A 27,929-nucleotide genomic window follows, 5' to 3' on the forward strand; every position below is an offset into this window, starting at 1 on the left:
TTTAGCTCAGTAGTTCTTACATGTGACTGCAAAATGCGGAAGGCAACGTATTAGAGTGGTGCTGTGGCGTCTTCAGCCCTGTCTGGAGTATTGGTGTCTTGTTTCCTTAACAACAAAAAAATATGACTGTCCAAGCTTATTTGTCTCTTGACCAAAATGAGACTAATTAAGACCATTTACATGTATCCAGAATGACAGGCAATGTTCCTGTAATCTAGTATGCATGCATTTCTTAACCTCTAAAGTAATTTGGAGTTCATAATTTAACATGAGTTGTGCTGTATATTACAAAAAGTAAACAGTTACCAAAAGGGGAAAAAATTGGTTTTGAAAGACATACATTTAGAACTGGGTTGCCAATCTTTCCATATCTCATAGAACTCCCATTATTATTTCCTAAAAGTTAGTTTTGAAGCATTCCTTTTCCCCCTTTGTGGCTTAGACCCAGCTCATAATTTGTGAACCAAGAGGTTGCAGGCAGCAGCAGGTGCACTGGACAGTGGTACTGACCAGAATAGTTCTGTCACCACCGTTTACTGCTGTCTCTTTATACCATAACTTATTTGAATAAAGGATGCCTAGTTTTGCTAGATTTCTAAAATCTAGGAAAAGCCTCATTATGGTACTCATCCCAGTGTTCTGGGAGGGCTTAAGGCAACTAGCATCTTCTGCCGGCTGTGCTTGAGAGGGTGGATGTCACTGGACAGTCCTCTCGCAGACTGCAGGTCTGATACACAACACTAGTGTGGGTTTTATGCGGTCCCCTGGGTTCCCTGCATAGTTCTTTGGGTCACCAGTTTATTCTCTCTAATTGCATTGAGATCATGAATAAAACTGTATTTGGAATTTTTATTTTAAAAGAACATTGCTATTTTAAAGACAGCGTCAATGTTGTATTTACCTTTAAATTTAGATCCAACCAGAAACATTGGTTCTTATTTGAGTGAATTAGCAGACTTTTAAAATAGATTTGGCAGTATTCAAATGCTACTTTAGACTGTTTATGGCCCAGATTATTCAATTAAACCTTGTCGGGGGTCAGTTCTGCTTGTATACACCATAAGCAAACAATGATGAGTGCATTGTGGAGCAGCACTGCCCTGGGTTAAACAACAGCTGTTCAGGCATTTGCACACCTTCCTCCACCTCCATTAGGAACCAGTGTGCAGGATTTAGAGTGCAATTTTTTTTTTTTTATGCCAGGGTGATTCTGTGTGGTGTCTCAGAGGGAGCATTTGTCCACACATACACATTTTATTTTTCTACTTGCATTAAGTCTTTGTTCCTGTGAGCTTAGTCAGAAGTGGAAAACTTAGTGTTTACAACAAGGAGAATTGTTTCCCATTACTCTAGCCCCCTCCCTCCGAAAGTCAAAGTGCATGAATCTGCTCCGGCTCATCTAGTGCTTAGTGCTGTTACATACTAAGTGATGTCAGTCAACAGGACATATGTAATATATTGAATTTGTAAATATGCAGAGGATGGCATTTGTGTATGGAATCTGTGCATTATATTTTTCCAGCTTTTTGGTGAGTAAAATATTAATGTGCTGTTAATGGAATTAGATGATTACTTCTGAAGGAAGACAATTATGAAAATAAAACCCAAGATTATACAAATGTGGTTTTGCTTGTTGATTCTCTTCAAGGATACATCCTCTTGAATATTTACATTGTTTTACTTATCTTTTATAAGGACAACAGTATTTTCTCTGCCTTCAGCTGTGTGTTTTGCTCTGTAGGAGCCAGATGCCTTTTTGGGAGTTCTTGTATGTTAATTCAGCCTTTAAAGCACCAGTCATTTGTGTCCTAGCATACTGCTATAAGGGCTGCTGCCTGGGGAAGCTGAAGACTAATGAACATAGCATCCAAAAGGAAGGTTCATCCAGGGTCAGATGAGGTAAATGTGAATGGTATCGTTCTGTAATTAGCCACAATTAGAATGTAAGTTACTAATCAGGTTTCGCCTACAATTAATTAGACACTTATTTTACAGTATTGTCCCCGACTCTTAGTGAAATTTGTTAATATAATTTGATATTTAAATTTAGGATAAGTTGTAGCAAAATAATAATAACAATAACCCCGAGAGATTATTGGGCTTTGTGATTTTTGTGTTTCTTAGGAGTCAATGGCATGTTAAAGCTGCTTTTTGATCACCAGAGCATTTGTAGCTCCATGAAGTGGCTAGTACCAGCAAAAGGCCCCAACTGACTTCAATTTGACAATTAAAGACATCATAATATCTTTAAAGTAAAAAAATTTGAGGTAACCATGGGTTTTTAAACTGGGAAGCAATCCCTTCTCTGAGTGTGTGTGTGTGTGTGTGTGTGTGTGTGTGTGTGTGTGTGTGTGTGTGTGTAACTGCCAGTACACCTTTTACACTGAAAGAAGTTTCATAGATTCTTACATTCCATGGCTTGGTTTTATGCGTGCAGGGAGTGGTTATGTCTTCAGGCTGAGGCATGTTGTAGAACAGCTGTGCACCACTAAGGTCTCCTGAGGGTACTAGATTGCATTTGTGCTTTGCTATTTAAAAAGTTCCATAGCAACTATCATGGTTCCTTTGTGAATTACTTTATTCCTTGCTGATACTGTCCATCCAGAGCATCTGTTTGACAAAGGACATTAAGAAGTGCTTTTTTATTTTAATTCATGGTATGGTATATTGGAAACAGTCACTTTACACAAATAGAGCACTCTCAAGGTGACTTTGCATGATGTGCTTTATTTTAAGTCAGTCCTGAACCCAGAGTACACAGGAGTGGTTTCTGGCATGTTCTAGCCCATTCAATGATTCTTCTCAGAAACTTATTTTAAATATTGAATGAAAGCTACATTCCAATCATAAATTTTCATGCTACATTGCTATTTCATGAAGAGGTTGTGTTTTCAATGATAATAATTTAAGAAAAGGCCTTTTTTTTTAATTTCCCCAAGCTCAATATACATATTTCTTTCATAATTAGGAACTTAAAAAACCCGTCTTGGATGTAAAAATGTGAATTGGAATATGTAAACTCTTTATATGCCTGAAAAACAGCAAGGAAAATGTCATACACTGGAAAAACCACGGCTTAAATCATGGAACTGGGAGAAAGCGTGTGAGAGGGTGGAGAGAGGCAGAGAGGGTGAGGAGAGGCAGAAGAGCCCTGTGGCCTTAGTCACTGGCGTCACAAAGCCATGGTGTTCCCATCAGGCTGGGCTGACCACTGCTGTGACTGTCGTTCTGTTTCCGGTGCAACAGGAGCCATCCGAAGCAGAATGGTCACCTGGGGGGGGTGACATTCTGGGGGTGGTCACCACCTGACCTCACAAGCAGGGGTCCGTGTCCTTGCTTTGCTGAGTGTGTTTTCCTGAGAAGTCACTGGTGTTCAATAGAAAGATTTCCTACCAGTCTTCAGTTGAGATAAGGCAGTAAGAGCATCACTAATGGCGTCTTTTTGCTTAGAATGAGGCTTGTCCTCCCAGCGACGTCTTCTGGGTTCCGGGGGTCACCTCTTTCCTCTGGAAACTCAGGCAGTGCTGCTGCCTCCTATTGCTGTTGCACATCTGGAGTGTGCTGAGGGCTCACGGGGTGTCTGCTCAGCAGTTTCCCCAGCGATGAGAAGAGTTGTGTGTTGCGCTTCGACCATGATGCCAGGAAAGGTGAGGTCCCTAGAGAGTAAGACAAAGGTGCCTTTCCCCTTTCTCCAAGGGAGGGGACCCTACAGGAACCTTTCACATAACCGATAAGAATGCAAGACACTGTTGACTGAAAAAAACTCTAAAGCAAAGGAAGAGCCCTGATTTCAGAGAAGTCGGAGGAAGAAGAACTTCAACAGTGACTTCTTGTGTGAGGCAGCTTTCATGAACAAAAAAATCACCTTTCTTCAGCCACCTGTCATAAGAGAAATGGTTGCCACCAGATTACAAATGCTTAGCTCTTAGGAGAATATTGTGCTTTTTCTTAAAAAAAAAAAAAAAAAAAAAAAAAAATTCAAATGTTAACTTTATTTGCAGTCCAGGTGTTAAGGTATCAATTTGTTTTTTCTCTAGTCCACTTGATCATCGTTTCTGGTGATCTGTACAGGAATATCAATTTGGCATAGAGATCTTCTTCCAGCTCCAGTTCACCTGTCTCCCGAACCAAAAATATATCTGTGCACAACTTCAAAATTCGATCCACATTTGGGAGCTCTTCAAACATGATAGAGTGAGAAATTCCACTGAAGAACTCACGAACAAATTTCCCAATTACAAGGACAACTGATGCATATAATCCCATGATACTGAAAGAGATAGCAAAGAACCCCCCCACCCCCAATAATTAATATGGTTAGAAGCACATGTTGGCTATACTTGAAAAAATACAGCACACTGGGTAGAAACACAGTTGCATTGCATGCTACTTTCAAAGTAGCCCTTTTTCCTTTAGCAATCCTATCGTGAGGTCTATTTTAAATAATGAAATGCTGGACAGACTTTTTATGATGTTAATTCTGAAAAGTGTAACTTGCTGTCCTTGTGTTGTTACAGGTATTGCATATTAGACTGGATTGGATTGCGGTATTTAAGCACTATAAGGTGAGGTCTGGGTCTGTCCAAAACTGTGGTGTCTAGTTGATCCATTTGCTCAGGGCCAGAAAGCAACCTAAGTCAAACACTGGTAGCATCATACTCAATTGCATGAAATCATACCCTGACAGGAAGGCATAGGACATAGGCATAGGGCATAGGTGTCTCCAGGGGAGGTGGGGTGTGTGAGTCACACTAGGTGTTCTGATGTCTTTGGACCTCTTGTCCCTGTGCTGAAATGAAAGGAATGGCGTTGGACCTTTTAAAAGCATAAAACCACACCTCAACTCCTAGGAGGAAAAAGGCTGCTATTCCAACTCCACAGCATCCAGACATAAGAGTTGTTAATCATTACTTGAGTCCTTACCCATAGCCAGCCAAGAAGCCCAGACTCGGGGGGCTGACTTTGTCATTGAAGACAATCAGTTCCAAGGCTTGGGACCCTTGATTGAATATCCTACTTCCGGTCTGGTTGAGAACCCACCACTCACTATTGGATTTGGTGACGTTGTCTCTGAACAAAATGATGGTGATATTCTTGAAATTATTTTCTAGAAAAGGAGGATAAAAACGAAGGCAACTTAAAAGTCTGGGGATTTGGTGCAAATCAGAAGTTCCCAGATGGCAAAACCCAGTCAACATATATAGTAGACAACTTCAGAATGTGAAAGACACAGCGGCATGACGGAGGCAAGTGGAGAGGAAGTGGGCACTAGGCATTGCTCAGATGAGAGTTCTGTTACTGTTGCATATGTGTAAAACAGCCAAACCTCAGAGAGTGATGGAGGCTCCACTGCCTAAGGAGTTGTGCTGATCACCCCAAGAAAAAAGACCACACCCAGATCCTCACTACCAATCTTTGGTACAGCTGATTGATTCATTTGTATCGCCAGAACTTAGTAAGCATCTCTCTTAGAGGAAGGCGCTTTTCCAGGTGTCAAGGTGTCCCAAAATTGGCAAATGATAATGCTCCTTATTTTAATGGGAAAAGACTGTGTACACAATTATGGCCATATGGCAACTAACATAGGGCCAGCATTGTCAAGGTTTAGTCCCTTGGAGAGAATCACTTCTGATTGGTGGAATCAATAACTGCTTAAAGAAGAAATGGCACAAGATCCAAGATTTACTGGCTCCAGTATGTGGAGGGGGTGGGTAGAGATGTTGATTCTGGGAAGACTAATAGCAAGAAGTTCTTCAATGCTATGTATGACACCTATTGTTTGGGTCAGTGGTTGCCCTTGTGAGGAAAAGGCAAAGGAGGAGTAAGAGACGGGGTAAATAAAAGCTTGGAGTTCCATAGTGCATGTTTTTAAAAGATTCCTTCCTTGGATCTGCAGGGACAAACATGCATACTGTAAGTGTGGGAAATGGGTCATCTGTATTTCATGGTAAGAGTTTTGGTTGTAGGACTCTAGGAAAGCAACTGTTGGATGGAGAATATATGGATGGATGACTAACTGTTGGATGGAGAGTATATGGATGGATGACTAACTGTTGGATGGAGGAATATATGAATGGGATAGATGAGTAGGTGAATGGATTGATGGATGGCTATGTGGGTGAATGGATGGTGAATGGGTAGGTGATTGGATGGATGTGTGTATGGGCAAGTGGATGGCTTGCTGTAAATAAATAGATGATGGATGGTTGAGTAGGCAAATGTGTGGATAGGTGGGTGGTTGAATGGACAAATGGATGAGTAGATGGGTGGATGGACAAAGAAAAATGAATGGCAGAAGATTAGTAAGGGCAAAGTCCTTGTCAAGTAAGAATATGATTAACCTAGGACCTTCTGTGATGGTAATAACTATGGTTCTCAAAGTAGGACCATCCTGCCCTGGGTCCAGTGAGTTTTAGGTTTAGGTCCATGATATTGCAGGATGGAAGACAAAAAGGGCTGGGAGTAGGCATGGGAAGAGACTGGCCTTAACAAAGGTGAGAGGGCATAGTTTTCTTTGAACCTACATGGAAGGAGGAAGGGTCTTATGATATAAGATGCTTTTCAAGGAGGGGTAAGGTATGTCAAGCATCCAGGGGGCTGGATTTAATCATCCCTGTCAATCAGTATGGAGGCTATCTGCTGAAACATTGGCAGAGAGGAGCTTGAAAACTCACATAGTCATTTCAGAAGGATCTATTTGTTGTCTCAAGCTAAACAGTTCCACAACTATTTCTGTTGTAAAAAGAAATACAGACTTTCCCCATGCACTTTGAAGTTACTTACAAAAGCATGCTCCTTTATTGTTGATGAAGAATAGTATGCAGAGGTAGACGTGGCCTTGTGTTCATCCTCACAACTCACTATGGCCATCGCCATGTGAGATCTTCACTAATCACCAGTTGAATGTGAGCATCATGGAGCCCAGTCTCCAGGACCCACCATGGTGCCTGGTACCTGGTGCAGAGTGCCTCATCCAAGTTGGTGAATGAACACACACTGGGTTCCTGCCTTGTACTTCACCATCATCAAAAGGACTAGGGACCTCAGGAAATGAAGTCAAGCAATTCTAAGTAGAATCCAGTCATTCGGTGACAGGATATGGCCTGATCCAAAGTTGTCATTGTGCCAACATCATAGTCATATAAACCTGGGTGTAACCTGTTTGCTGGTAACCAGGTTTAGGGGTGTGTACTGCTATGCATAAATGTTATACAAGTATCTAGTCTATGATTGACAAGTGTTATGGGGCATATGACTGTCACCCAAAACAAGAGCTTCCCTCCATCACTCTTGCTGGAAAATCCAATCACTAAAACACACTATTGGGATGTACTGACCCTGGGGCTCAATGAAGCATGCCTCATGCTGTTTTTGTTGGGAGAAGCCATCATGTTTACCAATGTGTGAGGCACTTCTCTGTAAGCAATCTGGTTGCTCAGAGAATCAAGTAAACAAAGTCATAAAACATGAGTATGGATCAGTCAGGGACTTTGATCAATGAGGAGAAGATGAAGAACAGGGTATTAACAGGTGTATTAATGATTCCCCTTGTCTAGAGAGGGCACAGGTTTTATGGTTCTTAAAATACCATAGGTGCAATAGCTAGAAAAAGTTTAATAAATATTTAAAACACAGACTTCTAAAGTTGAGTAAAAGTAAGATTTACACAGTTTTCAGATGGCTTCTCATTCTTACCAGGTAGAAGTTGCTTTATAGGCTTTGAGTTTGAATCACTGGGTGCCTTCACATAGTATGGGTAGATCTTTTCTATTGTCCTGCATATTGAGAAAATAAAAAGATGAACTTTAGTTGTTTATACACGTAAAATGGATGGTTTTGTTGTTATTTTGATCTTATAACAAATAATGATAAAAGTGCTTATACAATAATATAATGTATAAACATCTTACTAGGGTTTTATTATAACCACAGTTCACCAAAGCTGAGATTCCATGCATTCTATCCAGACATACATGCAACTCCTGATACATGTGGCTTGAAAGTTGCTGCTGATCTCTCTTACATTTGTGACTCATTACTAAAAAAACCTTTTTTTTTCTAGCTAGGATTTTTATTTTATTTGGTTGGTTTCTGTTTTTTGAGACAGGGTTTCTCTGTGTAGCCTTGGCTGTCCAGGACTGTATCTGTAGATCAGGCTGGCCTTAAACTCACAGAGATCCTCCTGCCTCTGCCTCCCTGAGTGCTAGGATTGCAAGACTGTGCCACCACACTTGGCTCTGGCTAGGATATTTTAACAGTTATTTTTTGTGATGAATTATTTTCTGATTTTATTTTTATTATTATTATTATTATTATTATTATTATTATTATTATTATTATTATTATTATTATTATTATTTTGTATTTCAAAAATACCTAGAGTCAGGAAGATTGTATTGTTGATCTGGTGAAGAGCAAGTGTGTGAGCAAAGCACCCAACCTGAACCCTACGTTTTGTTTGTATCATAGGGGTCACTTGACAAAAATGTTCTCATCTGGAAATGGTGGGCATGGAGCACTGATGATCTTTAAGAGCTCCTGAACATCAGGGGTTCAGGAAGTCAAGCGGCTAAGTATCCACATGACTGTCCTCCATGTTCAAAGCAGGAGGCCATGCCAGGCTGGAGTGAGAAGCTGGGGAAATTGCCAGTGGACATGTGGGACAGTCTTATCAGTTTTGGGTCTGTGACTTTCCCTCTACTTGTTCTTAATTATCCCGTGTCCTTCTTCAACAGCAACTACGTGGCATGTTCTTCCCTCTACAAATTTTCTGTTACCCGTTGTCCTCCCGACTGTCTTCCTACCCCATTCAGCCAGTCTGACATTCAGCTAACCTGGGACAAGAGTCCTAGGAGGAAGAGGCAGGGGGTCTATCTCTGTCTTTTGGTGATAAATTGGGTAGGAACGTTTGTTACTCAGAGATGAGGTCAGTCCTCTCTAGGCTGGGGGACAGAGGCAGTGAAAGGCAGGCTTCAACCCTGGTGGCAATCTAGGAGGTAATCTCCAGCCTGTTTCCTTCCTTGGAAGGTGAATGGCCTCACTGGGCACTTAGACCAGGTGGCAAACATGATGCTGGAAAGCCTGGATCAGCTGGGTGTGGTGGTACACTCAGGTAATCCCAGCACTCAGGGAGAGGCAGCGGCAGGTGGATCACTGTGAGTTTGAGGCCAGCCTGGTCTACAAAGTGAATCCAGGACAGCCAAGGCTACACAGAAGAACCCTGTCTTGGGAAAGAAGAAGAGAAAGAGGAGAAGGGAAGAGGAGGAGGAGGAGGAGAAAGGAAAGAAGGAAGAAGAAAGAATGAAAGCCTGGATCATTTAAGAGAAGCCCTTGCTCTACCCCTTTAAAGCAGTGACCTTTGGGAAGGGGACTGCAGCAATACTGGCTCATGAGATGATGGACAGGTACATCCAGGAGAACCAACACCTACAGGGGGGATCAGCAAGTGACACCCAGTGCATGGAGAATGGGGCCCAAGGACTGATGGAGAGAGCTGCCTTGCAGTGGGCATTGGTCACTGAGAGTGGGAGAATAATGTGCCTCATGGTGGAAGGACAGCAGGACAGCACTTCACCATGGATGGAGAGTATCCTTGGAGCTAGCCCCACACTAAGTGTCATTAATAACATATATAACATAACTGCAGGGCAAGTGGAGAAAGAGTCCCGGGACTGAGATGAATTGTCTTTATTCTAGTAAAATGGGGCCTGTCAATTAGGGTTCCCTTGCATTCTCAAAGAAGCTGGATTACTTTATGAGTCTCTACAGGGACATTTTGTGATGGCTTCACATTCTGATGAAGGCTGTATTCACAGGGTACCACAACTTACACTGGCGTGTTTGAGCTTTCTGTATCATTGCCAGCAATCATCTTAGCTATGCTATTTCGTGTTGCATTTGCAAGATGAAAAGAAAGCTTATCCGTTGCTATTTCTGCTTTTGCACCCAGAGTCATGTTTCTTTGAAGGAAAGAGAAAAAAAAAGTTAGTGATTTTTCTAAAGCCTGGAAGAGAGATTCATAGACACTTGACTCACTTTTGTATCTCACCAAGTTTTCAGGAAGTCCAGATTTTTCAATGTCAACCTTCCCAGCCTCCCTACCTCCATCTTTACCATCTTAAACAGCCTAAGTGGTAAGACCAAGGGAGACTACAACCCCATGAGACAAAATAGAAGGATTAAGACCTGCTGGCCAAGCAGCAGCTATCATGGTGAGAGCTCATAGAAATTTCAGAGACATTCTTATGTGAAACCAATGATGTCAGTCTCCATAGAACCAGTGTTTAAAAATAGTGCTAAACATTAGGCAGAGCTCAGGGAATCCTGTGGAAGAGTGGGAGGGAAGGATAGAAGGACCAGGAGGGGACAAGAATGCTTTATTTAAGAAGACCAGCAGAGTCAGCTAACATAGACCCATGGGGCCTTACAGAAATGGAAGCACCAACCCAAGACTGGACATAGGCCCACTGCACGTATGTAACCGATGGGCAGTTTGATCTTCATGTGGGTCCCATAGTAAGTTGAGTGGATGCTGTCTATGACATGGACTCTGTTGCCTGCTTTCAATCACTTTGCCCTAAATGAGGGTGTGCCTTGCCGGGCCTCAGTGCATGAGGATGAGCTCAGTCCTAATAAGACTTGTTGTTCTGGGATGGGTTGGAGAGACTCCCATTTTCTGAGGACAAGGGGAGGGGGAGGGGGAAGATGGTGGGAAGGAGAGACGGGGAGGAGAGGAGGGAGGGGGCTACAATTGGGATGTAAAGTGAATATATAAATTAAAATAAATACAAACAAAACCAGTGCTTAATCAGAAGTTATTTTTCTTCTTGTTATGGATTGGTGGCTCTTCAAAGCAAAGGATAGAAAGCCAAGTTTATGGCCACTGGTACAAACTGGAATTGAGGGATTGGAAACATTAAGGAGAAAATGAGATTACAAAAAGCATTCTGAACGACCTTATAGAAATGGCATTTCCCAATTTTCTCCTGAGTTTATTTTATATTCTAAGATTTCCTCTGAACATGTCTGATTGCTTCATTTTGGTTTAGTTTTTCAATACAAGGTCTCACTCTGAGGCCCAGGCCTAGCTGTGTTGCTGAGGCTACCCTCCAGCTTGCTGAGAGTCTCCTGTCTCAGCCTTCTGTGTGCTACAATTACAGGTTGAAAAATGCCAGGAAGTTCAAGTTATGGTTTCAAGTGAGTACGCAGGTGGGCCTCCAGAGGTTCTGGCCCTCCAGGCTGACAACGAAAACTAAATAACCACATTGTGTCATGCTGAGATCCTCAAATGCACTGGACTGACACACTGGGTGAGCTGTCTGGGTGCAAGAACTTCTGGTAAGACATACTTAGTTTATCCAAACAAAGGCAAAGTCAGGACATGGGCTCCAGCTTGGCTCTGGTGGGGTGGGGGTGGGACCTACTCTGGCTTTCCTGATTCTGGGACTGCTAAGACACCTTCAAATCTCTCACGCATAGAACAGACCTGCCAGGGCTTCTCTATTGGAGCAGGGGTGCGGGTGGGAATCCGAGCTTTCCAACACGGCAGTTCTCTATGACACCGTATGGACCTCTTAGCTGTACTATTTATTTTTTAAACTGTGCTTCCCGTTCTCCCTACTTTCTGTCTTGCTAACAAAATTCATTGTTGCCCCCCCCCCTTAAAAAATTAAAAGAACTAAGACACTCTTACTCTGGTTAATGATTCCTAGAAAAGCCATATTCCATAAATAAAATGTGAACGTTAGCAGCAAAAGAAAGTGGCTGAGTGCAAGGACCATGTCAAACGGTGCTTCTGTTTGCTCCCCCAGCCTGAGGTAAGATTAGAGAGAGGGAAGGATGCACGGAAATACAGTAACTACCTCTGAATACTCCATGAAAAAACAACTGAGAAGCAATTATTGGGGTCGGTGAGCTCTTGTATCATTTTCTGCTTACTGGGAGGGCTGATGGTCCACAAAGAATTTGAGTTTCCTTCCAGTTCTGCTACTGTTATGTCTTCTCTTTCATAGTTTTCCAGAAATTGCATAGCACCCTGAATGCACACAAACACGCACATGTAAATGAGTTCTATCATAATGCTCACGAAGGAAGGAATTGCTTTTTCATTTAACTGATTTTACAAAGAGGTCCCCCAGGAATGAATGGTTACATGGTACCCAAGGTGTTGGGTTCCCAGTGCCACACCAATCACATGCCCAACAGATAGTCAACCACTCTTACCAATTAATAAAAAGAACCTTATAATTCATATCACGTTCCCCCATTGCCAAGAAAACCACGAGCTAAGGAAGCATTGCTTCTTCACACGCAGGAGGAAGGATGTATCCACCGAGGCCATGTCTTAAAGCATGCTGAGAGCCATGGTTATTTGCTGGTATGGACAACTGATGAGGACTTTAAACTGAAACATCTGTTTCTGCTTGGTTGCTTTCCATAAATTAAAACTATCATTTTTGAAACTGTTTTTATGATGAAAATTATGGTATTATATCATAAGAATGTAAACTATAGTGAGATGAAAAATATCAGGGACAATCCTACCACCAGCATACTGCCTTTGTCTTATATAGTCAGGGACACATTCCTTTTGGTTTAACATTTTTAAATATATAATATTATAATTCTTTTTTCAATCTACATTTTACTTGAGAATTGTCATATAACTTTTAGGATTCTTAAAGACAGTTTTATTACAAAAGAAAGTGCTTGGGAAATCTTCACCTCAGACGGGAAAGTTTGTAGTATAAATATGATCAGAAGTGCAAGCCATTGCTTTCAACATGACTGTTGGGAGAACCAATGTCAATCTGACTCATGTAATATATTTTGGTCTAATTTCTGTCACGAATCTTTTTTTTTTTTTTTTAACACTCAAATCACTTCCATTTCTGTTTTCAAAAACAATGTTCTCTTAAGCAGGCACCCAACTGTTGCTTTCCCATATTTTGAGTGAACTTCTTAATTCAAAGTTCCCAAGAACAGGCAGGAATCAAAGATCAATATCACCACAGTTTAAAAACATTATGCATGTGTTTAAATGAGTAAAACATCGCTGAACTTTCATTAAAATGTACCAAATTAAACTTGTGTTTGCTATCATTGATACTTCTTATGCTATCAGAGCAGCTGGTAGCCAGCCAAGGTGCTATGCCCGGATGATTCTAGAAAAATTGGTCTGCTCACCACCAGAGGCAGAGCAAATCATCCAGCCATGTGGCAACTAGCAAGGGATGGTCCTCAGGGAGTTTGGCACACATTTACTCACAGAGTCGGTATGGAAAGGACCAAGGAATCCCTTATATGCTTGACTGTCCATAACTTTCAGCTGGCTTTGCTGGGCGCTCATTGTGAAGATAGGCTGGAAAAGAAAGGCACACGGCACAGTCAGCATCACTTGGTACTTACTTCCTTGCATTTGGGTTAAAATTGAAACATTTACATAGTCATGAATGAGGCAGTTGTCCCCAGAGATCTCTTTTTGCACTGATTATTAGTTCTGTGCTCAAAACCAACACACCACTATTATTCTTGTTGTTGTTAGTTATCTGCAGTGTCGGAGATCAAACCCAGGTCATTTTGCAGCCTCATCAACAGACCTGCCCTCTCACCAGTTTTCCAAACTTTCCTTCATATATATCCCGTGTCTGCTGATCACTGAACTGACCACTGCATTTAGATAAAACTCTGACGTTGGGAGCCATAACTACCCATCCCAGTCAGGGCTCTCGTGTACAAATACTGCATTAGGAAAGGTTCCAGAACATTGGGGTGGGGTGAGGTTGGGTTGGGGAACTAGATTACCTGATACCCTCCCAAGGTGATTGTAACTGACACATCCAGGGGCTGGTTAATCACCCCTGCGACAGATTTGATCAAAGACATGAAGAGCAGAGGAAACCAGACGATGCAAATGAGTAAGACGATGATCATGCCTCCCATGCCATATTTCACAGCTTTCTTCTTCTTCTGGCCCCTGGGCTGAGGGTATCTCTGCAACACAAGGATGTAGAATGGCTCATCAGGTGCTTGAGAGAAGGGGGGGGGGGTTGAAGGCGGGGCCAGTCAAGGGTGAGTGCTTCCCTCATAGCATCGGAACTGGAGGAAGACTTAGTGCGGATTCCTCTCTGCTGCCTCTGACATGGGAAGAAACCTTATCCCAGCGTTGGCATCCAGGTGTCAAGCTGCAGCAAAGCTAGAGACATATCTCCAACCTGGTGCTACTGGGGACCAACAGGACATTTCAAAGTCATTGTGTACCTTCGCCAGGGATGAGCTTGAGCAGCCACAGATGAGAGGCCTTGCTAAACCAACCTCCTGGTTTCAAGGAGTCATGCCAGGGGAAAAAAAGATATTTTAATTCCCCAAATAGTCAAGATGTGTGCCTTCTAACTAATCCCTGTCTGGGCCTGGAGGATAGAAAGGCACCCTTTAAACTCAATGTGATAGTGATGCTAAAAAAAAAAAAAAAAAGACCCTGTTGTTCAGGTTCTTAACATCCATGTGGCCAGTGTGGCTCTCTCTGTGGCCACTGAATGCTGGGCGTAGCTGGTGGGAGGAGAGGAAGGCTGAATATGGCAGGACAAGGGCCAGCACAGTGCTCAGGCTTGCTGGCCTCACCACGGGCTCATTAAGTCTTCCCAAAGTGTGTCAGGGAAGTGGGATGAAGTGGCTTTGCCTGAGAAGTTAAAATTGTTCCAGGGGTCCATATGTGTTCTTGCTTGTTACTCCTTCCCGGCTTTTCTCCTCTGTGGAGTTACTTCTAGGTTTGGTTTGTCCCCTCCGATACTCACATTGAGTATCAGTCACCATAGTGAGCACAAGGAGGCAATTAGAGCCTCGAAGGACCCCATCTAGAAGATGATGTAGTAATGGGCTATCTTGAGATTTGGTCTACTATGAACTCCAGCCAGCTGGGTCTCTTGTGTTTTCATTGTCCCTCTATCTGGTGTCCTGTACCACCTGGGAACTTTGCCAGGAAGAAGTCTATTACCAGAGGTGGCCCCCTTACATCTGCATTCCTTGGCAGACTCCAGAGAAGACATTTCAAGGAGGCTGCCAACTCTCTGTGCTGGGTTACTTTCTCACCCCTTCCTAGGTAGCTCAGTGCTTTACTGTTGAAAGACTAGAAAGCAAGAGTGCTATTCCTGTTATATATCTAATTAGCTTCCCACGGCATGGTGGGAAGTGGCCACACAGGACCCATTGTAAAGTTGGCACAGGAGCGAGCAGTTACACTCATAAGCTCATGGCAAAGCTTGGTCTTTCAGGAATTTGTTCTTGCTTCACAGAATGCGTTATAATGATCTTATCACAGAGCTTCCATCAGAGAGAAATAAAGAGGCGCTTGGGTTCAATGTGCTGTTCAGAGGGTTTGGAAGGGCCTAGTGTGGTGTGGACCAAATCTGGAGCCAGGGAAGAACTGTGGGAAAGAACTCTCAGATTTGACATTTGAGGGTGAGAAGGAGTTAGACCATGAAGAAACAGGCAGGAGTTGTCAGACACCGAAGGCTCGCCAAGGCTTGAAAAGTATCCAGTAAACAGATCCCTGTGAGATCTGCGAAGAGGAGACAGGGCCAGGGGACTTAGGATGCATGCCCCCACCCCGCCAGGCAACTCACACTTTCCACTAAGGCTCATTCAGAAAGGTCTCCCTTTCTCCTGGTGAGTCTCTTTCCCCAGGAAAGCATCAGACCCATGACTTGGGGGCTTTGCATGCTATAGCTGAGCTCTGGCCATACAGCATGTTCCAGCCACATTGACTTACCCATATGGACTGGAATCTAGGCTGCCATAGAAGGAGAATGTGGTGGATATAAATGAGAGGGGACTCTCAGCCTCATCTTCAAGGGCTCTCCAGGCTTATATCCCGGCTTCCAATGGGATATGGGGCCATCAGTAGGGGAAGCCTGGGCTTCTCTGAGGATGACATAAGGCCATCATCCTCTCTACAGGCACCACCGCTGTGGATCCAGCCAATGTCAGATTGCATATATTAAAGGGGAAATTGAGGGATTCACACTGTCTTTGTTGTAGCTCACTCAAGAATACAACCTGATCTTTATTTGTAGAACATTCACACATTGTTAGGTGTCATGAGTATCTACAGTATGGGAGGATGTGTGGGGTCTGTGAAAAATACTGTATCTCCAGAACTGTAAACTGCAAGTTAACCTTTCTTCTTTTTGAGTTGACTTGTCGTAAGTTCTTGGTTACAGTATCAGGAATTTAGCATATAGAAGAAGACTCAGTGTCTTAATAGAGTAAATCTTCCTCTAAGATCCTTAGTGTGTACTTGGACATTTCTTGGCAACTATCTTGTAAGGCAGCCCGCTCTGCACGGAGTAGCATTGATCATTAGAAACATATTATTTCCCACTAACATTTACTGGAGCTTTTCCAAGCTTGTCTTGTTTGTTGGTTTATGCCTCACAAATCCGAGCCTAGTTTTGCACAATCTCAAAGTTTCACAATTTTGAAAGCAGCTGCTATTTCTTCTGCTTATGTTTTGCTGTTGAACTAAATGATTCGTTCTTGATTCTTTCTAGTGTTTCATGTGCAGCCATTTGCTACACACTGCAACACCATAACCATTTGTAAGCCTGTGTTAACCTGGTGGCTACCCTGTGTCCTCTGGCAATGTGGTATTCCTCTATTTTTTCCCTCTGGTTGGATGTGGTCGATTTCCAGAGAAGCACTCAGAGCACCATGGTCTCTACAGTGTGGGGAAGTGGCAGCACCTTGGCAGGGCATCTGGCCAACTAAGGAATCATTGTAACTGAAGCAATTTTTTTTCTTGAGGAATGGTTTTGTTGTCACAGGAGGCCATCCCCTCTTCTTTCCCACACTTGTCAGGTTCTTTCTCTCCTTTCTCACCATGCATGGAGAGGCAGGAAGAAAAAAAGAAGGATGCTGCCCCCATAGGGCCTGGAATCAAAACAAATCTCTCTTTTAAAATAAGCTTCCTAGTCTCAAATGTTTGTAGCAGCAGCAGCAGCAGCAGCAACAACAACAACAACAACAACAACAACAACAACTAGACTAAGGCATTCTGTCATCATTCCAGTTTTTCTGCTCTTTAAAAGAAAGACAAGAGGCTGTAGAGCTGACTCAGTGGTCTGCTGCTCTTCCAGAAGACAAGAGTTAAATTCCCAGCACCCATGTGGTAATTCTCAAGAGTTGGCAACTGTAGTTTGGGGGGCCCATCAACCCCTTCCCAGCCATAAACCTGCAGTTTCCTGGGACTCTTATCACAAACCTTATTTCCAGGAAAAGAACATGTACTAAGGTGCTACCCAATCCTGGCAATCTTAGGGGCTTCCAGTTTTAGTTTACCAGCATATAACCTCACCCAAGGAGCCAGCCTGCAGCCTTACTTCTTGAAAAGAGAGAAAAGAAGAAAAAAAAAGTTAGAGCAGCCTCCTGCGATGCAACTGGAGAGTTAGGGCTAATGCTGGGACAACTGGCTGCTTAACTTCTCTTGGAGGAGCCCACATCTGTGTCTCTTACTTTCTTCTGATGCTTTTTTTGCCCATCGCTCTTATGCTTAAACATATATTAAAATACCTTTAACAAAAATCTCCAACTTTGCTTCATGACAAAGTTCCAACATTCTTGTCATCATCAAAGCCACAAATTCTGGTATGGCCTGAGCTGAGGTCCCTAAAAGTTTAGAGGAATTCTTCAGTGGCAGTATGGCTGTGTCTTTGTCTCTTCACTGTGATGGGTCTCAGTTCATTCAATTCTATAACCTTCCTAGACACACATGCCTCCTGATGACTGTAGAGCTGTCTGCCCTCGGGGAGCAGGGGATGCACACTAGATGTTATACACATTAGAGGAACCTCTTCCAAAGAGACTGTTTCTGAGGTAAGACAGGAAGACAATTCACACTCTTCGCCAAATGTTAGTTACAAATTTCTGTCACCATTATACAAGATACTCTTGTTCCATACAATAAACTTTTAGAATATCCAATACACTTAAGGGTCACCTAGTAGCATCACATTTTCTTTCATGTCCTTTAACAGAGATCCTAAAGTACTCATGCATCCTGCAGAGTGAAGTAGATGGCGACCATGAAGCCACCTTACCCAACCCAAATCTCTCTGCACTTGCTTCTCTCTGCTCCCCAGTGGGCATTCAAGGGTAACTGGGTCATGTGACAGAATATCAACTCTTTCTCTAGATCACTGACAATACTATTGCCACAGGAAGAAAACATCTGGATGCTGTTGCTGACAACAGCAGAAATGACTTTAAAACCTCCAACCTCAGTTGGTTGGAAATCAATGCTGTATGTATAGCTTGTGGTAGGTTTTGTCCCCTTCCTCCATCCGTTTGGGCACAAAACATGTGGCATCCACATTAATCTGGTGACAGACTTGTGCTCAAGAGCAACAGGCAGGAAGGAGGCGCTTTCATTGGCTCTTTACCTTTTCTGACTCTCGCCAGCACTTTAAGATGAAAATGTGTGCGTAAATGTCCTCCACACAAATCCAGCTGGACAGGCTCAAGGTTGTGTCTGTCCACACCCAGTCCATCACAGCCCTCAGCTCAGTCAGAAACGGGACCAGCCGGAACCTGCGGGAAACAGAAACCACATTTATTCAGACAGACATTTGGAGGATGGCCCCATTGTCTACCTCATCTGAAGAGTTCATGTAACAATTTGTGTAAAATGCCATGAGTTAAGAAAAAATTTCAAGGTGATCCTCACAGTAAAACCCAATTGGGAATGCAACTCCTTCACATGATAAATTAGTACATAGATTAATACCTTTCATTCCTATTTTCTCTAGGTTCTAACTGACTGGGGTTTCATATTAAAACAATGTTGAAGCTGATTCTGTTCTTTTTACATGTGTGTGTACTATAAGAATCAGTTCGATGGAGGGTTATTTGAGTTTCTGTGGCTTTGTTGATGGATGGGCCAGTAAAGAGTATACACCTGGTGAAGATGAAAGCAAATGCACGAAGGCAGAGAGGGACCAAGGGATGTCACTGGACCCAGAGAGAGGACTCATCATCAGTGGCTTGCTATATGAAGGAGCCACACTGCTTCAGACAAAGCCTCTTGTTTTTGAGTTGCATTGGGGAATTGGCTAGCTCAAGCCACAGCAGGCTCTGAGGCATACTTGAGGGTGTTTGGATGATAGAGCTTATCTCCCAGGCTGGGGTGCCCCCACTGGGTAACCCCTCCACTGGGCTAGCTCAGCTCTAGAAGCCAATACATGGGAAAAACATCAGGCCCAGGCCTAGGGTAGGACACGGGGTGATATCCGAATGCACCTAACAATTCTTCTGATCTATCACCAGGGTTCAGAGCTAGAGCCATGAAGGGGCCAGCTGTGCCCACAGCCACCTTGTCTTTTAAAACATGGTGTAACTTTTAGGGGGGAATGCAAGGGTATGCTCCCATGGAAATCTTCACATGGAGGAACTAATGTTGCTTGCTTGATGAGCTGACTATCAGAAACAGGCAGCATGGTGCCCCTTAGACTTTCACATGGATGAACTCACTGTACACAAAGAACCATCCTGGAATGGTTCAACTTCCAGTCATTGTGTTTTACTATGTCCAGAAATACACTGATACTTAAGAATTATGTATGTCTACTCCACTCTTTCTCTTTTTGCTTGAGAATTTCATACATGCATATAATGTTTTTTTAAAAAATCTAATTCATCTCTCATTTACTCCCCTATAATTCCTCCCCTGGCTGTCTCATCATTTTTTCCCACCCAACTCCATATGCTGTTTTATTTTTAAAACCCATGACATCTACTTGCTTCCTACAGTCCACATGAACATGTGTTTAGGGTCATCTACTGGATCATGGGTAGCCTTTCAAGACCCGTACTCCCTTGAAGAGAACCAAGTCTCAGAGTCCCCCAGCAGTCACTGATTTTGTCAATAGCAATTTAGCTATGGGTGGGTGTTTGTGACCATGCCCATGTTCCAAGCTGAGAATCTGTCTGCACTGATCTTATATGGGTCTTGTGCATGTTGTTACAACTGCAGTGAGTTCACAGGTACAACTGCCTTGCTGTGTCCAGAAAACACTGGTTTGCTGTAGTCACCCACTGCCTCTGGCTTTGAGAATCTTTCTACCACAATCTCCTCTGGTGATCTCTCAGCCTTGGGAAGAGGAGTATCCCACTTTTTATCCCCAAATATTATCACGGTAACTAGGCAAAGTGAAAATTAACCAAGTGTGGATGATTCTAGGACAACTTCCTAGCAGGTATTGAGTGTAGAAAGGTGCTTAAAGCAGGCCATCGTGGGCTGCTGACATGTAAGAGTTTCAGGACATCTTATGTCCCTGCCTCCTCATGGAAGACACATACTGCCTCCACTCCACCAGGGACAGACAAGACAGTGCCCTCACCCTTGAAACAAGAAGAGGTTGACGTAATTGTAGCTTTTTGTAAGGAAGTTTCCAAGCACTCGCGTTGGGTAGCCACAGCGGATTTGATAAGCAGACAATCCAAAGTACACACACTTCACAAAGTACCAAAGCTGAGCCACCAGGTTATCGCTGAATTTCCTAAAATGCAAAATTATAGAAGGTAAAGGAATTGGATATTTTTCTTGTACAGAGGATAACAGCTTAGAACAAAAAATAAATAAATTTCCCTTCCGTCCCTTGGGACAATTCTAAAGAATTTTCTACCTAGTGGATTACTCACAAGTCAAAAACATAACAATTAAAGAAGAAAAAAAAAACCCTCTTAATTCTGTGAATGGAGCATCTTCTATATGTTATTAAGTTGCTAATATTAAGATTACATTAAATTATTATTGAGTGAATCCATCAATAAACATCTTTATACAGCATATCTGATATAGTTCTTTGTATCTTAAAGTATAATCTTTAAGAAATCACATTTTAACTTAAAAGGATCCATAATTTGGAATATGTGACAGAAAGCATTCTGAGACACTTTTATGTATCAGGGGGAAAAAAGGGCAAACTCATCAGCTACCTTGTGCATGGAATTTGGCATCTTTCTTTGTTTTAAGGCATAGATACTATTAAATATTTGTAGAAAATATTTATTCTATAGTATAAAGTAACAAATAAGATTCCCCAACATTCTTCCAGTTGTAGTATTTGTACAGAATCCCTGCCTTACCCAGTTGTATGACCTGAGTTTTGTTCTCCCACTATGCATGGACTGTTAAACATCTTCAGGGTAATAGTCCCTTATTCATTTGATGTATTTTAGATTCAGGGAAACACTCCCAATTTCTTTTTCCTTTTAAAGTATTCCCATCCTTATAGTGTATTGTTAAACAGTAATAACCACTATGGGGCTCAATGGAAAGGTCAGAGGTCAGGTGATCCAATGAGCCATAGCCACTCAATGCTAGGGGTTTGGATTTCCCCATTATATGTTACATCCGACTCAGTTTCCTTATGTGGTTGGTGCAGGAATATTATTAGCCATCCCAATCTATAGATTGCTCATATGACTTGACTAAGGACTACTCTGAGGTTTTGACAAGAGATCAAACTTGCTTATTGAACATGAGGACTTTCCCCAGGAAGCTTGAAGATGTTTAAAACAGTATGTCCCAGCCAGAGGGAGCATTTCTAAAGGAAGTGATGGCTGTAGCATCATTGCTCAAGCCAATGGCAGAGAGAGCTACACCACGCTGCATACAGCCTATTTTAGCCATTAGCAATAGTTATCTTGGTAGAAAAACCATCATTTCACAGTGGGTCCAGTGGGTCTTCCCGGTCCTCTATATGGGCTTCTCGGGCTCCATCATCATCTTCATGACAGATACTATCATTTCCACTTTATCATCCCTCCCCATGTCTTTCAGCCAGATGAATAACCCCTGTTTCTCATAAACTCATTTGACTTTCTCTCATGTCCTCTTTCCCACCAAAGGGTGCACCTAAGACTGAATCCAGTTCCTCTTGACCTTGGCTAACAAACCCAATTCACAGATCTTTGGTCTGTCCTGGATCTGAGGCCATCCCTTCTCTTATTCTGAAAATTTTTGCTTCTGTAAATGTGGATGGACTACAGTTAAAGCGCCGAGGAGGGGGAAATCAACTATCTACTCTAGATTTGAACTGAACGTCACTAAAATCCTTGCCTTTTAATTGTGCTGCTGTCCTGTCTTGTTGGATCTCTGTGGGGGAAACCTTACCTATCAGTCACAATAGGTAAGATGAAGAACATCCAGAAGTGAATCCCAAACACGAGAATGACCTGGAAAATGACCTTGCCTAGCACAGTCTTCCTGAGGTAGAGTGCACGGTCTACCACCATGGTTCCAAACTGAATGAGGACCATCACCAGGAATGGCCCAGGGACCTGGTCTTCTGATAGAGAAGAGGTGATATCTGCAGCTGCTGAGTGTTTCTGAAGAGGACAGAACAGGCTTAGCATGAGTGACAGTGCCCAAAGATGGAGCTATGTCCCGTCAAGTCAGTGGATGAGTGGAGACCCTTGCCCCAACCTACCCCAAAGGCCCAGAAACCAAAGACGATGATGATGAAGTCGACAGTGTCGGCCAGGAACATCAGCACATAGACATCAGTCACAGCACTGTAGTCTGGGTGGATGAGGTCATAGAAGAATTGACGGATGGGTACATATATTTGTAGAGTCCTGCAAGACAAGCCCACTTGCTTCAGAAGGGGACAACGACTGAGAGCACTTTCACTCGCTTCTCCTGCTGTTCTCTATGCAGGTCCCACCTTCCTCTGTGAGCTTAGGCAGAGTCCCCTGAAGAGACACGTGCTCAGGAGTACAGATGAGCTTATTGCCAAAGCAGGTATGACCTGAGGATGCCACAATTCTTCCCTTACTTGAAGTATAACAGAATGGCCTAAGGCGCTAAAAGCCAGGTGCTGGGGTATATGTCTGTCTGGGTCTGGCTAGTCACTGCATGGGAGCTTGTGCTGCAGACTCTCTGTATGGTATCCCTGTCGTGTGATAAACTGGGTGGGACAATGACTGAAGCACAGAGTTGGAAGAGGATAAAGTGAGGGAGCCCATGAGGGTGTTGAGCCCTGCATGGCCAGATTTGAGCATATATAAATACCAGATGTCTCCTGTCTCTTCCGATCTGAGGTCTTATGCCCATTATGGTGTCTCTTGGCTGCGCTTGGCTTTTCTTTTCTGTCTCTGCCATTACCACTGTGCCCTGAGGTCTTTGGCTTGTCCTTCAAGCCTCTACCATATCGTCACTGTGATTTGGGTTCTGCCTTCAAATCAAAGCCCCATTTAAGTGCTGTGGGATCTCCAAGCCCTTGCTTGATTCACATTACAATCCCAGACAGGTGCCTTTCTCCAGGCTGGTACTTGGGTCTTGACTCTTTGAATTGCCAACAAGTGGAGGGATGTGTGAAGTAGGCTAGGAAGCATTTGCAGGACACTGAACAAGAAGTGTGGAGAAGAACAGGTCTCATGGCTCCCATCCATGCAGACCTCATTCCCCTTGCTGCCTGGATGGGCTTTCAGAAGAAACACCTGAAAGCGTATCAAATGAATGCACTCACTAACAAATAGTCTCTAAAACAATACAACCGTGGGTCACTTTATCCTGTTGTAACAAAAGAATTTCTCATTCTTCACCTCTGGTTTACAGGAAGCCACTGGTACCAGTTCCCCAGCTCCAGACAAAGTACACAACCCAACTGCGTCTACTCACTCACTTCTTTATGGTAAATGCTTTTGCTTTGATTAAATGCTCTTGAAGCTTTTCCATGTATAGTTCTCTTTTGCTTTTCTGTTTAATGCTCAAAACACTGCTTCCTTTGTGGCTACTGTTTCGGGTGCTTGTGCTGCCTAGAGAGAGCAGAAAAAGGAGAGAAATCACAGGCTGGGGATTAAACAGTGGATTTGCCAGCAGGAGTCAGGTTGGGTACAGGGCAACCAGAAGATGCAAGGCATGGAAGATGCAAGGTACAGATGGCCCACTGAGTGTTTAGGAAACTGAGCTTTCTCTGCTGACACAAGGCTGGGCTTGATCTGTGAGTTCACTTCCAGTGAGTCTCCTCTGCATGGTTCTGTAGCCTTTGTTCAAGAAGAAATATATGGGAAAATCATTTTACCCATGCTCAGTTCTGTTCTGGGTCTCAGCTTTTCCAGATAGGGGTGCATGACTCGGACTCATTTTTATACCCTAATTTCTCCAGCTATAAAACCAATATGATCTGATTTTCCAGTATCTGACTCAGAAGTAGTAGGTCGTGAGTACATCAGACATGTGTGCCATAACTACAAAGGCCGAGTTACTTCCAAAATGAAGGGATGGCAGCTTTTTGACCACCCTTACCTCACTATTTAGTAGGAAATTAATAACTAGCTCAGAAAATGACTTTGCAATTTTGTTAAAAGTCCCCAACTGAAGCCGATGCTGGTGGCACAGGCATGCGATCATAGCTATTTCAGAGCTTGAGGCTGGAGGATTTGAAAGTTCAAGGCCTGCCTGTGCTGCACAGAATGAATTCAAAGCCAGCCTGTGAAATGAAGGGAGACACACACATACTCCAAAATAAAAACTAGTAAAATGGAAAGGGGTAGAGACAGAGCCAAATATGAGAAAGATCCTGGGTCCAGTCCTCAGTACCACAACCCCACCCCCAAATGCTCCACTGGCAAAATCTAAATCCATTTTTAAAATCTGTAATGATTTATAGCACATACAGAAAAGCTTTACAGATGATGAATAAATTATAATGTGCCTTACATTACTATACATTAGACCGTGTGCTTGCTGCTTTTCATTGCTACCTAAAATCCTGGTCTCTGAATGGGCTCACACATATTGAACAATGAAGCTACAAAGATGAAACAGGATGTGAACTTGGGTCCATCTGATGCCAGAGCATGTCTCTTCCAGGTTACAATATCTCCTCTCGATAATACCCAACCACTGCCCTCCCTAGACACAGAGGCACCAGGAAAATGAGACTGTCTGGGGCCGATTTCAGCCTGAAGGCCATGCAACACATACCTCTCTTGGACCTATTTGAAGAGAAGCTGGACCGTGGGGAGATTTGAGAGCTGCTACAGGAGCGTTTTCTCCTGACGGCTGCTGGCTGTGCTGGGAAGGTCACGTGCACGGACTCCACAGAGGCAGCCAGGTTGATGGACTTCAGTGAGTCTGAGGAACCTCTTCTGCCGTGATTAAGGGAGAGCTCATCGTCGGACTCCTCCTTGTCAGTGCCACTGTCAACAACGTCATCCTCATCCCATAAGCCATGACACTGAGAAGTAGAGAAGGTGACAGCTGAGGCTAGCATCTCAGGTGGGCCAACTGGTTGGCTTTCTTACAGTATTGATTCTAACATTTGATCCCTTGACATTGGAAATCCAAGGGAGGCATGTCTAAGGAAACTTGTACAGAACTGTGGGGGTGTCCTAGGAGAGTGGAGATGGTTATTGGTGAAAAGACTGTGTAATTAATTAAGTCAAGGCAGGAAAAGCTAGGCAGATAAAGTACGGATGAAATGATAGCTCCTTGATTTGTTAGAACCTTCTAGAACATAGCTGAGTGCTCACAGTTAGCACTAGAACTAGCCTTGGCCCACTTACTATGTCAGGTGAGCCCAACCTTAGCACCCAACATTATAAGTGTCTCTACTTTGTAGGATGACTCTGTCCCTCTCCAAGCCCCCATTGGTATGGTGAGCCTTGGCTTATTCAAGACTCAGAACAAAACTGCAAATATTTACTCAAATTTGTTGACCAGATGTAAGGCAGATTCTAATGTCTACCAAAGATCCTGATTTATGCTGTTAAGGAAATGGGGTAGAAGAGGTTCAAGTGGGAAAGCATGTACAGACCAGGAGGCTGAGAACCCTTTGGTCTTGCTGGAGTGAGATCTCATTTGGACCACACATGGCCTGTGATGTGGCTCCATGGGGGTGTGATGTACCCCAATGAGCCCCTCTCTCTCTCTCTCTCTTTAAACACTTTTATTTTATTACACATGTATAAAACAAACTACATACAGCAGGGAGAACCATGTGACAATCATGAGAATAATGAGTTCTATACATGTTACATTCATAGTGACTTGGCCATCTGCATTCATCTGTTTGAAATAAGTGTCTTTCCTGTCTTGTTGGGTCTAAATTTCCGAATGCGATTCAATATCTAGCCTATCTCAACTCTAATAGCTTAACTTCTTTATCTTGATCTAAAATGATCTTGTCCCCTAATCAGCTAGGCTTGGTTGTAAAACTATACTATCTTGTCTTCAATGCCCCTCAGAGACTTGAGAAGGAATAAAACTTAAATTCCTGAGTGAACCAGCAGTGTGAGTTATCAGCTTCCAAAATGTACAAATTGACTTAAGACAGTTTACTGCCTGACCAGCCACCTAATACACTTTATAACGTTGGAGCCTCATCTTCAGCTTTCTGGCCTAATATCTCTGCCAGACTTGTTCACAGGGCAGGAACTATTGAGGACTTGCTTACTCTGACTTGGCAGAGTGTGGCCGTCAACTCTGCCTGCATCTAAGTTGCCCATTTTTAGGCAGATTCTGTTTGTGGCAGGAACAAAGACATTTTGCCAAGTGGCTGGTTTGCCACCTTTGAAGCCATGTCCATAAGGAGGCTCTTTGATGCTCATCATCTTCTGTGAGGTCAGCTGGGTATTGTCAGGAATTAACTTGTCTTGTCAAAGAAATTTAGGATTGTAAGAACAACTTTAAATATCATATTCTGTGTGTCTCTGAGGCGTTTGAAGACCTTATTCAACTATTTTACCTCATATATTGATAGAGTCATATCTATCAGTTAGACTTAGGATATATATTCTTGTGTAAAAGTCTGCCAAGTATTTGACATGCCCATGCTTTGTATCAATATACTAAATTCTATAGCAATGACTTAGACATAACCTTCATTATGAGTAACAATTAAGGCCTTGAGTTAAGGAGTGGATTCAATCATCTAGCTTTTGTTCTATCCTCCCTCTATGTTCCTTTATCTCCTTTTCTTTCTTTTCAGCTCTCATCTCCTTGCCTATATATGCAAGACAAAGGCAAAGAGAGACATTCCTGTGTTTCCCCTAATATTTTTTCTGTATAAGACCAATAATGACTTATGACCACTTCCTGATGAGAATAAGCATTTGTAGATCAAGCGAGCAAACAGCAAACTATACAACCCCCAACCCCCTTTGAGGGAATGGGGCATCGTTCTCTTAAGGTTTCTTCAGGTTCAATTAGGGCACATAATACCTTGGAGTGGGCCCCCCAAAATTGGAGAGAATGGTTAAGCAATCTAGTGATTGCATTTGTGGTTCAGTTTCTAAATGTTGAGAGATTCTAGGACAATGACCAGAAAACTGGCTTCAATTGTTCTGTGCATCCTGCACACCTCATACAATTATAATGTTAGAACTGTATAATACTTGTGAGAAATTATGTTTTCAGAACAAAATAACCAGCTGGATCAGACCTGACAGGAATCATTCCTCCCAGCATGATGGACACTGACATCCTGCCTCCTCCTAGTTCCAGCCCCGGATGATTCTGATGCTTTTACTCATCAGAGTTGGACAGCTTCCTGGACAACATTGTAGAAAACTTCTGATCCAATTTGGACCACCACTCCAATCTCCTACTAAGCCTGGAATCTCTCAACATTTAGAAAATGAGCTCCTCTCTTGAGACTCAGATGGCCTGTTTTTACATTTATTCCTCAAAGTTTTGCCTGTTCCTCCCTGTGAGCTATAGTTAAGAGGCCAAAAGGCTGAGTATAGCGGTACTTGCCTGCCACCCCACCATTCAGGGTGCTGAGGCAGTGGATCACAACTTTGGTAAAAACCTGGGCTACATAGTAAGTTCTGGATCAGATGTGGATACAAAGCAAGGACAAACCAATATATATTAAAATCAAAACCAAATAAACAAGAAACAAAGCTCCAAGTTTCATTCTAAAAGG

At 42.9% G+C, this 27,929-nt stretch overlaps 1 protein-coding gene across 3 annotated transcripts in view; it reads right to left on the reverse strand.

Annotated features, from left to right (window-relative positions):
• Positions 1–3,964: 3,964 nt before the first annotated feature.
• The window catches only part of Piezo2 (piezo type mechanosensitive ion channel component 2), a 360,353-nt gene continuing 336,388 nt past the window's right edge, over positions 3,965–27,929 (reverse strand). For all 3 annotated transcript variants that reach the window (XM_051163421.1, XM_051163420.1, XM_051163419.1), the window contains 13 exons: positions 24,986–25,238; positions 23,682–23,814; positions 22,485–22,632; positions 22,169–22,383; positions 20,391–20,549; positions 18,435–18,582; positions 13,804–13,992; positions 13,268–13,360; positions 11,862–12,034; positions 9,831–9,959; positions 7,696–7,775; positions 4,924–5,107; positions 3,965–4,270 (listed from right to left, as the gene is read on the reverse strand). In XM_051163421.1, the coding sequence (XP_051019378.1) occupies positions 4,018–4,270; positions 4,924–5,107; positions 7,696–7,775; positions 9,831–9,959; positions 11,862–12,034; positions 13,268–13,360; positions 13,804–13,992; positions 18,435–18,582; positions 20,391–20,549; positions 22,169–22,383; positions 22,485–22,632; positions 23,682–23,814; positions 24,986–25,238 (2,157 nt within the window). In that variant the 3' untranslated portion in view covers positions 3,965–4,017. The remainder of the gene's footprint in view (positions 4,271–4,923; positions 5,108–7,695; positions 7,776–9,830; positions 9,960–11,861; positions 12,035–13,267; positions 13,361–13,803; positions 13,993–18,434; positions 18,583–20,390; positions 20,550–22,168; positions 22,384–22,484; positions 22,633–23,681; positions 23,815–24,985; positions 25,239–27,929) is intronic.

Source organism: Acomys russatus, chromosome 20 (assembly GCF_903995435.1).
Source record: "Acomys russatus chromosome 20, mAcoRus1.1, whole genome shotgun sequence".
NCBI classification, from domain to species: domain Eukaryota; kingdom Metazoa; phylum Chordata; class Mammalia; order Rodentia; family Muridae; genus Acomys; species Acomys russatus.